This window comes from Neomonachus schauinslandi, chromosome 6 (genome assembly GCF_002201575.2).
Source record: "Neomonachus schauinslandi chromosome 6, ASM220157v2, whole genome shotgun sequence".
Classification (NCBI taxonomy): domain Eukaryota; kingdom Metazoa; phylum Chordata; class Mammalia; order Carnivora; family Phocidae; genus Neomonachus; species Neomonachus schauinslandi.
Window position 1 is genome coordinate 128952312 of NC_058408.1, and position 12208 is coordinate 128964519.

General features: G+C 37.2%; 1 protein-coding gene across 1 annotated transcript in view; it reads right to left on the minus strand.

Annotated features, from left to right (window-relative positions):
- PCGF6 (polycomb group ring finger 6) overlaps positions 1 to 12208 on the minus strand; it is a 33857-nt gene that overhangs the window by 5862 nt on the left and 15787 nt on the right. Inside the window, 2 exon segments of the mRNA XM_021699593.1 lie at positions 4369 to 4455; positions 11252 to 11350. Of these exon segments, the coding sequence (XP_021555268.1) occupies positions 4369 to 4455; positions 11252 to 11350 (186 nt within the window).

The following is a 12208-nucleotide window of genomic DNA, read 5'->3' on the forward strand; positions in this document are numbered from 1 at the left end:
TAAAAAAAAAAAAAAAAAAAGATGACACATGTTTTGGGATGCCTGACTGGCTCAGCTGGTGGAGCATGTGACTCTTGATCTTGGGGTGGTAAGTTTGAGCCCCACATTGGGTATAGAGATTACTTAAATAAAATCTTAAAAAAAAAAAAGATAACACATGTTCTTTTGCACCTAGAATACAGTAGCATTCGGTAAGGGCTCAAGAAATGTTAATTATTAGTAGTACTGTCTTTTTCTGAGATTCCACATCATATAGGTGTTGTTCCTCAATTAGCCTGCAGGCTGATCTATGGATTTCGCTTTTTCTTTTCACTTTCCAACCCAAATAACTTCAAGACTTTTTTTCACTAAGTCCTAAAACCTTTTCACTCTCTCACTAAGCTGGTTATATTGCAAAAATAATTACATTTCATGCATCTTCATGTTCTTTTTGGAAATAAGAGAACTGTTGCTCAAGAAAAAGCCAGTTACTTTTTCAAAGAAACAGAAAGGTGACCAAGTCCTCTTTCTTCTTTGTAAATCACACATAAAATTCAAGTTAATAATGACAGCCATTTAAAAAACTAATGGTCCCTAATCATTGTATTGCTAATTACTTTTGCTACTCTGACAAACTGTTATCACAACTGTACTGTACCTATGTAACAGAAGGATAATTACAACCTGTAATATTGCAACAAAGAACAATCAGTCTTGGGGCATCTTTCCAATCCTCAATTACATATAAGTTTTATTAGCAAAATTACAAAACTTGTGATTTTTTTAAAAAATCCAAATACCATTAAAAAAAGTTATGAAAAACTGTGAATGGCCATGAAATGGTTATTAGTATTAATTTGGGGGTTACAATAAAACATTAATAAGTAAGCAAATCTACAGATATGGAATCCATGAATAATAATTATCAACTGAATATTCTTTCGTTCACTATTATGTCTATGTGATTCATCCATGTTGCTGCATACGGTAGTTGTATTTAATTGTATGTATATGCCACAATTTTTTACTTATTCTTTACTTACTTTTTCTGGGTTGCTTCTAGTTTGTGGCTATCATGAATAAAGCTATTACAAACCATCTTGTACATGTCTTGTGGAGGACATAATATTCATTTCTATTAGATCTATACTCAGGAATGGAATTGCTGGGGGAGTGGGGTGTATATACATGGCTTTAGTAGATACTACCAGCAGAATTCCAAAGTGATCAAATCAATTCACACTCCCACTACCAACGTATATAAATTCTAGTCACTCCACATCCACACCAACACTTAACTCCGAGTCTTTTTCATTTTCGCCGGTTCTTTTGCATTCTGGTAGGCCCACTTAGCCGAACTGGAACTGTGTTTCCCAGAATTCCCTTCCCTTTTGAGTCGGCCAGTAGAGACTTGTACCAGACTTGCAAAGTGGAAGGAGGCAGAAGCCATTATGCTCAGGTCATTGCAGGGCGCCAGAGGCCCATCCAACTTACACGCTTTGCTGCTGGCGCGCTGGCTTGCACTGTACGTACAGGTACAACAAGGCCTGCAGCTAACTCCTGCTCCCACAAGCGCCCCACCTTCCAGCCTCTCTGAATTTTGGGCCAAAGGCCACCAGCTTGTCTACAGATCACCCATGTCCCTGAAGACGGAAATGATGAGACACACATTCCAGTTTCTCCTTACAGGTGCCAGTTCATTCTCACTATTCCCCACTTTATGTCTGTCTTTTCTTCCAAGTGCTGCCCTGTTGATTTACAATGACTACTGATCCACAGGCAGTATCTTTCCAAACACTTCTTCACCAGCCCCTAACAAACGTTTTAAGATATAATCCCTTATTCCCTAACAATCATATTGGTTCTGTTTCCGAGATGGAATCCTAAATGTTAAATCTGGTGAATCCAGGCAAAGCATAGATGGATGTTCATTGTACTATTCCTATGACTTTTCTGAAGGTTTAAAATTTTTTCAAAGTACAAAGATTAATATAACACCTCTGTTACCCGTACTCAGTTTTATTGAGTATTAACACTTTGCCTTGTTTGTTTCAAATTCCTTTTTAAAATGATAAAAATTTTTGGGATGTCTGGGCAGTCGGTTCAGTGTCTGCCCCTTGATTTCAGCTCAGGTTGTGATCTCAGGGTTGTGAGATCGAGCCCTGCATCGGGCTCTGTGCCAGCAGAGTCTGCTTGAGATGCCCTCCCTCCCCCCTTGCACGCGTGTGCGCGCTCTCTCTCTCTCTCTCAACAAACAGATAAATAAAATCTGTAAAAAACAAAGTAAAATAGGGGCGCCTGAGAGGCTCAGTTGGTTAGGAATCTGCCTTCAGCTCAGGTCATGATCCCGGGGTCCTGGGATCGAGCCCTGCATCCGGGCTCCCTGCTCAGCGGGGAGTCTGCTTCTCCCACTAGCACTCTCCCTGCTTGTGCACATGGTCGTTCTCTCTCTGTCAAATAAATAAAGAATTTTAAAAAAATAAGAAAATAAAATAAAATGATAAAAATTTTACATCTTTCTATCTGAAAGAGCAAAGTGTTATCACTCACTAAATCTGAGTGGTGGGTGCAAGGAAATCTGTAGCAAATTACTAAAAAGAAAACCAAGCAAAAAAATTAAATAAAATTCTCCACAATAGGGGCATCTGGGTGGCTCAGCTGGTTAAGCAACTGCCTTCGGCTCAAGTCATGATCCTGGAGTCCTGGGATCGAGTCCTGCATCAGCCTCCCTGCTCAGTGGGGAGTCTGCTTCTCCCTCTGATGCTCCCCCCTCTCATGCTCTCTCTCTCTTTCTCTCTCTCTCATTCTCTCTCTCAAATAAACAAATAAAATCTTAAAAAAAAAAATTCTCCACAATAGACCAGTCATTAAGGTTACAGAAATTTCAGTAATAGTTCTTTATATGTTGGTGGTAAAGCACAATCACAAAAATCACATCAAAATATATCAGTTCTGGGGTGCCTGGGTGGCTCAGTTGGTTAAGCAACTGCCTTCGACTCAGGTCATGATCCTGGATTCCCAGGATCAAGTCCCTCATTGGGCTTCCTGCTCAGCAGGGCGTCTGAGTCTCCCTCTGACCCTCCCCCCTCTCATGCTCTCTCTCTCTCTCTCTCTCAAATAAATAAATAAATAAAATCTTAAAAAAAAAAAAAAAACAGTTCTTTGTTTCCTATCAAACAAAACATATATCTTTCCTATGATCCAGCAATTCAACTCCTAGTTATTTGTCCAAAATAAGTGAAAGCATATGTTCTTAAAAAAGCTAGTTAAAGAAGAAGACAAGGAGGAGGAAGAAAAGGAAAAAATATACTTGTATAAGACTGTTTATAGCTACTTCATTTGTATTAGCTAAAAACTGGAAATAGCCCACATGTCCATGAATAGGAAAATGATAAAATATGGCATATTATACATTGAAATACTATGCAGCAATGAAAAGGAACAAATTATGGCTATATGCAACCACATGGATAAGTTTCAAAATATATGCTGAATGAAAGATGCCAGACACAAAAGAGTACATGTTCTATGATTCCACTTATATGACATTCTAGAATAAAAATTAATCTATGGTAAACATAGGTGTAAATATTTATGATCTTGGATTAGGCAATGGTTTCTTAGATATGACACCAAACACAAAAGGAACAAAAGGAAAAATAGATAAAATGGACTTCATTCTAATAAAAAACTTTTGTGTTTCAAAGGTCACCACAATGGAAATGAAAAGACAACCCACTGAATGGGAGAAAATTTTTACAAATCATATATCTGATAGTGATGGACTAGTATTTAGGATATATGAAGAACTCTTACAACTCAACATAAAAAGACAAAAACTCCAATTTTTAAAAATGGGCAAAGGATCTAAATAGAAATTTCTCCAAAAAAGATACACAAATGGCCAATAAACACATGAAAAGATCCTCAACAGGATTAGTCATCAGGGAAATGAAATCAAAATCACAATGAGACACCACTGCACACCCAACAGGATGGCTATAATAAAAAAAAAATAGACAGTAAGTGTTGGCAAGGATCTAGGGAAATTGGAACCCATATACACTGCTGGTGGGATTATAAAATGGTGACGTTGCTTTGGAAACAGTCTTAATAGTTCCTCGAAAGGTTAAACACAGAGTTACCATATGACCCAGTGATTCCACTCCTAGATGTACACCAAAGAGAGATAAAAACATGTCCACACAAAAAGACAGAAATATGAGGAATAAGAGCTAAACCATATAAACCGTTTAGAAAAGTGCCTGACACACAGGAAGCATCTGATAAATATTAACTTTACTAGTTATAGTCCAAGTAATGCTTTAACATTTCTTTCATTAAATAATTTTCCTGTTAGGCATAAGCACGATAAAGTCTAAGACCTACCTGCATTGCTGCCTCACCAATAGCACGTCGAATTTCCCTCAGAGTCTGATACTGCTCCAACAAGTGATCACCACAGATGATATCTACCTATGGGCAAATAAGAGTATCAAATTGCTTTCTTGCTTCAAAAAACCATATGAAAAAATTAGGAAAAACCAATGTAATTATTTCCAGACTAGACTTTGCTATTTTATTTCAGACTGATAAAACACTCTCAAGACAGATTTTAGAAACTTGCTACAGAAATAAAATGGAAGGTGGGTGGGAGGATGGGTTAGCCTGGTGATGGGTATTGAGGAGGGCACGTTCTGCATGGAGCACTGGGTGTTATGCACAAACAATGAATCATGCAACCCTACATCTAAAACTAATGATGTAATGTATGGGGATAAACATAACAATAAAAAACTAAAAAAAAAGCAAACAAACAAAAAATAAATAAATAAATAAAAAAGAAATAAAATGGAAGGAGCATTAGAAGACATTGCAGGACAATAGCATAGTAAGCAGATACTCAAAATGATTTCCTTGAATTGCTGAGAACAAGTAAAATCACATGATACATTCAGCATAAAGGTGGCACAGGAAGGTACATTTTTTTTAAGATCCATGATAAAATGATTAAAAGGATATATAATACTTAAAAAGGTAATCTCTAGTTATTTTGAATAATTCTCTTATAAGGAATATCTCATTTTCCAACAATGGAGAGTCTAACCCTTAAAATACACACTAAGGGAACTATTTTATGGATGAAACATCTTAGGATCGTTTTAGTCCTTTAGTAATATCAAAGCTCTAAGATAAATCTACTTTTACACTGGATGCTCTAGAAATGATGTTGTATAGTTATATACTATATGGTAGTAAGATTCCAGTATACTTACTTCCTAAGACAAAAATGCAAATCTTCAATCTTTCTTGTCTTGCAATGAGTGCTCGTTTCCTATTGCCTTAAAATGGGGTCAGGTCCTTGATGTCTTACTATCCTTTCATTGGCTAAATCTCCTAATGTCCCTATTTAGTTTATGGCATGACATTTCTCCTCGTCCTCTAACCCAGAATAGAATATCACCTGATTCTTACTTCTCCTTTCCCTTTCTTCTTACAACAATCAGTTACCAAGTCCTATGGCGCTTTATCATAATACTTCTTAGAGTTCATGTCATCCTTTCAGCTGCTGCCCCAAGGCTTAAAGCAGAAACCATACCACCTCCTAACCAGATTTCCTACTTTCAAATTCTGTTTACTCTAAAAATCCCACACACTGCCAACATGTTAATCTTCCTAAAACCTTAAGCAGGGATGGGGAAGAATAGTGAAAGCAATTGCATTTCACTGAGAAGCTACTATGTATACCATATGTTATATACTACATATTTGATATATGTGATCTCATCTAATCTTCATTCTTATGAGCTAGGTATTAAAATTCCCACTTTACAGACAGGAATACTTAGAGGTAAAGATACTTAACTTTCCTAAGGTCACAAAGCTAGTAACTAGCAAAGTCCAGATCGAAACCCAGGTCTGTCCCCAGGTCCATCTTTCTCCAAAGCCCAAGTGCATGTCAGGGGTTGGCAAACTTTTTCTATAAAAGGCTAGATAATAAATATTTTGGCTCTGTAGGCCATAGGATCTCTGTCGTATCTACTCGATCTGGCACTATAGCATGAAAACAGCCTTAGTATGGCTGTGTTCAATGAAATTTTATTTATAAAAACAGATGGCAGGCTAGATTTGACCCATGGGTCATAGTCTGTCAACATCCATGCTATATCATAATTCATAAACTCCAATTAGTACCAACTTCTGTGTTTCACACTTACTAGTTTCAAAATTGGCAGAGCAATACTTGTTTGCAAAATGACTTAAAAGCAATGATAGTGTAGCTTGAGCACAGAACTTAGGTCCATGAAAAATTAAAGAATTTGGAAACTATCACTATGTTTTGATTTAGTATTCAGCAATCCAGGGACCATCACTCTTCATGAGCTTCACCACATGATATACATTTATGGTTTGGTTACTGTATTTTTTTTTTTTTAAGATTTTATTTATTTATTTGACAGAGACACAGCTAGAGAGGGAACACAAGCAGAGGGGAGTGGGAGAGGGAGAAGCAGGCTTCCTGCCGAGCAGGGAGCCCGATGCGGGGCTCGATCCCAGGACCCTGGGATCATGACCTGAGCTGAAGGCAGACACTTAATGATTTAGCCACCCAGGCGCCCCTCGTTACTATATTTTTCAACTTAATCTTTTTTTTTTTTTTTAAAGATTTTATTTATTTATTTGACAGAGAGAGAGATAGCGAGAGCAGGAACCACAAGCAAGGGGAGTGGGAGAGGGAGAAGCAGGCCTCCCGCCGGACAGGGAGCCTGATGTGGGACTCGATCCCAGGACCCTGGGATCATGACCTGAGCTGAAGGCAGACGCTTAACGACTGAGCCACCCAGGCGCCCTTTTTCAACTTAATCTTAACCCCCAGAAGTTGGCCAGTTACTAACATTTTGATGTGTATGGCCCTAGATGCTATGTGTCCATGTAGGTTTTGTGTTTTGATTTTTAAAAATGGGATTATACCACATAAATTGTTTTACAACTTATTTAAAAAACAAAACAAAAAACCTTAATATACCATGGTCATCTTTGAAGTACATAGTTAGCTCTCTCTTTAATAGCTACATAGTGGGGGCACATGGGTGGCTCAGTCAGTTAAGCCATCTGCCTTCGGCTCAGGTCATGATCCCAGGCTCCCTGCTCAGTGGGGAGTCTGTTTCTCCCTCTGCCTCGCCTCCTGGCTTGTACTCTCTTTCTCTCTCAAATAAATAAATAAAATCTTTTTTTTTAAAAAAATAGCAACATAGTGTTACATTGTATGAATATATCATACTTTATGTACCCATTCCCTTGGTACACATTTAAATTGCTTCCAGTTTTATATACTGATTTTTAAAAGTCACCTGACTGTAAATATTTCATAAATTACCACAAACAGTCAGATCTCTGAAGTCCCACAAACATGACCCACATTTCTGGTAATTTGCTAGATGGACTCACAAAACACAGCAAGGATACATGGCCAGATCAGTAAGGGAAAAAGATGTAGCTGAAGTCTGGACAAATTCATGCACAGGCTTCCTATGCACAGCCCCCATCTCAGTTTAAGAAAAGATACACCCACAGTATTCCTTTTCCTAGCACTGTCAATGCGGCCAACTTGTACAGTATTTCTACCCAGGGAAGCCCATTTGAAGCTTGGAGTACAGATGTTTACTGAGGGCTGTTCATGTTGGCATTCTCTGCCTAGCAACTAGTAAATTCCAGACTCCCAGAAGGAAGGCTGGTATTCATCACAGACCCAGTTTGTACAGTCTAGGCACAGTGTAACACCCTTATCAGTTAGGGGACTTTTCCTATTATTGTAGGAAACTTTTTGTGGGCCAAGTTCCTAGATGCTAGGCAAGGGCTAACCTTGTAAGCAGGCCCTTCTAAAGACAGAAGCCTCAAGTTGGCTTTATTAACTCTTTTTCTGTACAATCTTTCTACACTCTGGAGTATCAAGTCTCAGATAGAAAGGATAACTATAATATTTCTGAATCTCAGAGCAGAAATCAGAATGTGAGGGTAGTCTTAAGGCAAGAAAAACCTGTGTCTTTTTATTTATTGATTTTTAAAACCTGTATTTTTTTTTACAAGCAAGATCACACTACAGATTCCAAGATAGGATTTTTCACTGTATGAGCTAGTGCCACATTTGTTCTTTTCTTTGATAGAAAGTTCTTTTTTCTTTGTCTGGTAAATTCCTATCCGATACTCTTCAAGCCCATTCTTTAACTCCTCCAGAGTTAAATCATTCATTCTTGTGCTCTTGTTGCACTCACCACATCCTACTGTCATTCCATTGTTGTACTGTGTATCTTTCCCACACAACTGAGTCCCTGGGTGGCATGAATTTTCTGTCTCACCTTTGTACTCTTATGGCTAACTACACAGATGCTCAATTTAATATCAATAGGTAATAAGTAAATGGTAGGGATATACCATATGATACATTAGAGTCTGTTCAAAAACTGATTTGAAACAATTTAATAGTAAGGTTAAAGTCATATACTAAATAAATAATAATAAATATAACCTATCTTTTAAGATAGAATTATGGCAGGATTAACAACAAAATCTAGTATCACTTCTTTTATATAAAGATTTTTTAGTGATCAATATGATGTTTATTTTCTAAGTCTCATTTCATAAAAGCAAAGTAAGATCTAAGACAAAACAATGTACAAAGGAACACAAGAATAACTATAAAACAAAATAAAAATAAGGCATAAACTAGTTCAAAACACCACTAACTCAACCATGGTAATCCAGAGGCACTGAGGTCTCTAGGTGATGCAATCTATTCAGACAATTATTGATTTCTAATTTTGAATTAACTTAAATTTCTTAAGAATACATGATCTGTATTTTATTATCTTTCAGAATTGTCTTCCTTTTTTATTTTGATCTGCCACAAATAACTTTAAAAGGTAGTTTAGCATTTAACAGTCCTGTAGTCTCATCCATTCCTGCTAGTCAAGAACCATAAATGAAGGTCACATATCTGTAAACAAAGCACACATTTCCTACTTGGGAATAACTGGTTTAAAGGTCAGCATAGCAGGATCAAGTGACTGGGTTGGCCAAGCATTTTATTTTGATTAATGGTTAACTAGCTCAATGTTCTGCTCATATTAGAAGTAACTCTTGTTTATTCTCTCTTGGATTTAGAAGGTCTAAACAATTTTAGTCACAGTATCTGCATATTTGATAATTCTCTGTTCCATTATTTCAACATTTTGGTGAAATAGTAATTTATGAGTATTACCAGCTATATATTACCTGAATAGGAAAGAAATATTTACCTAGAGAACCAAGAGCTGACAGAGAAAATTAAATGCTGAAACAGATTTTATATAATTTTATTTCAAAATGCTAAAAGCCTTGAATTCTATGACATGAAAAAAACCCCCACATTGTTACACAGTAAAGCCAATTTGGCAACCACATTTCTTTTTCTTCTTTTTTTAAATGTTTATTTTTTTAAAAGATTATTTATTTATTTATTTGACAGAGAGAGACACAGTGAGAGAGGGAACACAAGCAGGGGGAGTGGGAGAGGGAGAAGCAGGCTCCCTGCAGGGCTTGATCTTAGGACCCAGATCATGACCCGAGACCCGAGCCGAAGGCATTTATTTAACTGACTGAGCCACCCAGGTGCCCTCTTTTTCTTTTATTTAGAGAGGGGTGGAGGGGAGGGGCAGGAGAGGGAGAGAGAATCTTTTTTAAAGATTTTATTTATTTATTTATTTATTTATCTGACAGAGAGAGAGATAGAGAGAGCACAAGCAGGGGGAGTGGCAGGCAGAGGGAGAAGCAGGCTCCCCGCTAAGCAGGGAGCCCAACATGGGGCTCCATTTCACAACCCTGAGATAGTGACTTGGGCCAAAATCAAGAGTCAGACACTCAACTGACTAAGCCACCCAGGTGCCCCACAACCACATTTCTTAAAACACCAATGTAAAACTTATAAATGCTAATTGTGTTCTGATCAGTATCTAGCCACAGAGGAAATAACCTATATCCTAAGAAAGCCCTCTTGGGTGGCACTTCTTAGTTATTCTACATAATCAGGTGCAAGTCTTCTGACTTCTGTTTTTAGAAATAATAGACTGTTACGGGATCACTCACAATTCTTTGTCCAGAGGTCTCTAAGCAGCTACCTATTTCTAACCAAAAGAGGAGGAATAACCTCAAGTAAGCTATGGCTACAAAGTTACAGGTAAGTCATTCCAGTCTTTAGTTGTCATGAGATACAGCCAGCATTATGTCAAACTCAGTAAGAGAAGTTACATTTCTCTGGATTAGACATTTATTTAGTACCTACAAATACCAGTACTAAAAACACTACCAAACTTTCAGCCAGCTTTAAAATATCAGTTAAATTAACAACAAATAGGTGTTTTAAATAAAAATTATTTTATGACATTTTACACATGATGGAGAATAACAAAAACCCCTTTAAAACTTAAGTAATAAAAAAGGAAAACTATATAGATGTGCATTGTTAATGGCTCACATTCTATGTTATGTTCAACAATACATGAGGTTTGAGTTTCCACCTTATAACAAGAACAAATTACACAGCTAGAATGGGAGATATTTTCCAATGCTCAAAAACCAAATAGGGTGGGGCACCTGGGTGGCTCAGTCATTAAGCGTCTGCCTTCGGCTCAGGTCATGATCTCAGGGTCCTGGGATCGAGCCCTACATTGGGCTCCCTGCTCAACGGGGAGCCTGCTTCTCCCTCTCCCACTCCCCCTGCTTGTGTTCCCTCTCTTGCTGTCTCTGTCAAATAAATAAATAAAATCTTAAAAAAAAACAAAAACAAACAGGGCTCATACCAGATAGCTATTTCACTTTTCTAGGTGTCTTGGAGTCAGCTTGTTATAAATGCAAAGATGTCCTCTGAAAAGAAGTGGATGGATAAGAGATAATTTGTTACGCCACTATGCTACGCTACTAAGAAATTTAAATAGCACGTGCCTATTTGATTAAGGAATTACCATTCATTTTTAAAACCAAAGAGGGGAACTGAGGCTCATGTCTTCAGCTCTTCTTTGACACTTGGTGGTCATCAGTGGCAGCGAGAAGCAGACAGTAAGTCAAATGTGATTCAAGTGGGGCTGGAACCACTGTGTACCAATATTTAATGAACATTTACAATATCTACATATCATAAAACAAAAGCCATGCCATAAAATCCTGAGACAGTTCTTTCTTCAAAATGCTAAAGGTGACCTCACAACTTCATCTGTCCTTTTACACACATGTACTCTACCTGACAAGCTGGATCAAGACCCATTTTTCTTCTCAGAAATTTTTCTACATGCCCAATAGTTGCTTCTCCTGAAACTCGGACAAACTTCTTCTCCAAGGGCTACATAAATAAACATAAATAAATATTTTCAGAACAAATATGCATAAAACATGTAAGTCAAAAAGCAAATTTTACAGCAAAGATGTTCAACAGATTTATGAAAAAAACTACTATGAACTTTGAGTTAATTTACCTATCAAGGAAAAAAAAAAGAATTTTTGCTTAGCTTGCCCTCTCTGAAAAGCACATCAATAACTTTTTTTTTTTTTAAAGATTTTAGTTATTTGACAGAGAGAGACACAGCGAGAGAGGGAACACAAGCGGGGGGAGTGGGAGAGGGAGAAGCAGGCTTCCCGCGGAGCAGGGAGCCCGATGCGGGGCCCGATCCCAGGACCCTGGGATCATGACCCGAGCCGAAGGCAGACGCCCAACGACTGAGCCATCCAGGCGCCCCACATCAATAACTTTTTAATAGAAAGGCTTACTGGTTTATTTTAATACGTCACCAAAAATAAAACTTAGAGTAAAATTTATTGACAGAGAAAGAATACCTAAGACTAAATTATGTCTAAAATAATCTAGTTTCTTCAACAAAAAAACTGCAAGGGAAAAAAAAGAACAAGATGGAGGACAAACTTCTAGTAAGGAATATAAATAAGAGATATGTCAACCAATTACAATGTATGGATCTTATTTGGGTCCTGATTTAAACAAGCTTATAGAACAATTTTCATGAGATAATCTAGGAAATTTAAATAGCATGTGCTATTTGATTAAGGAATTACCATTCATTTTTAAAACTGTAGTATCATTATTATGTTTGTAAAAAGTCCTTATCTTTTAGAAATAAATTTAATTATTTACTGATAAAAATGATACATAGTCTGGGATTTGCTTTAAAATTATGAGAAGTGGTGA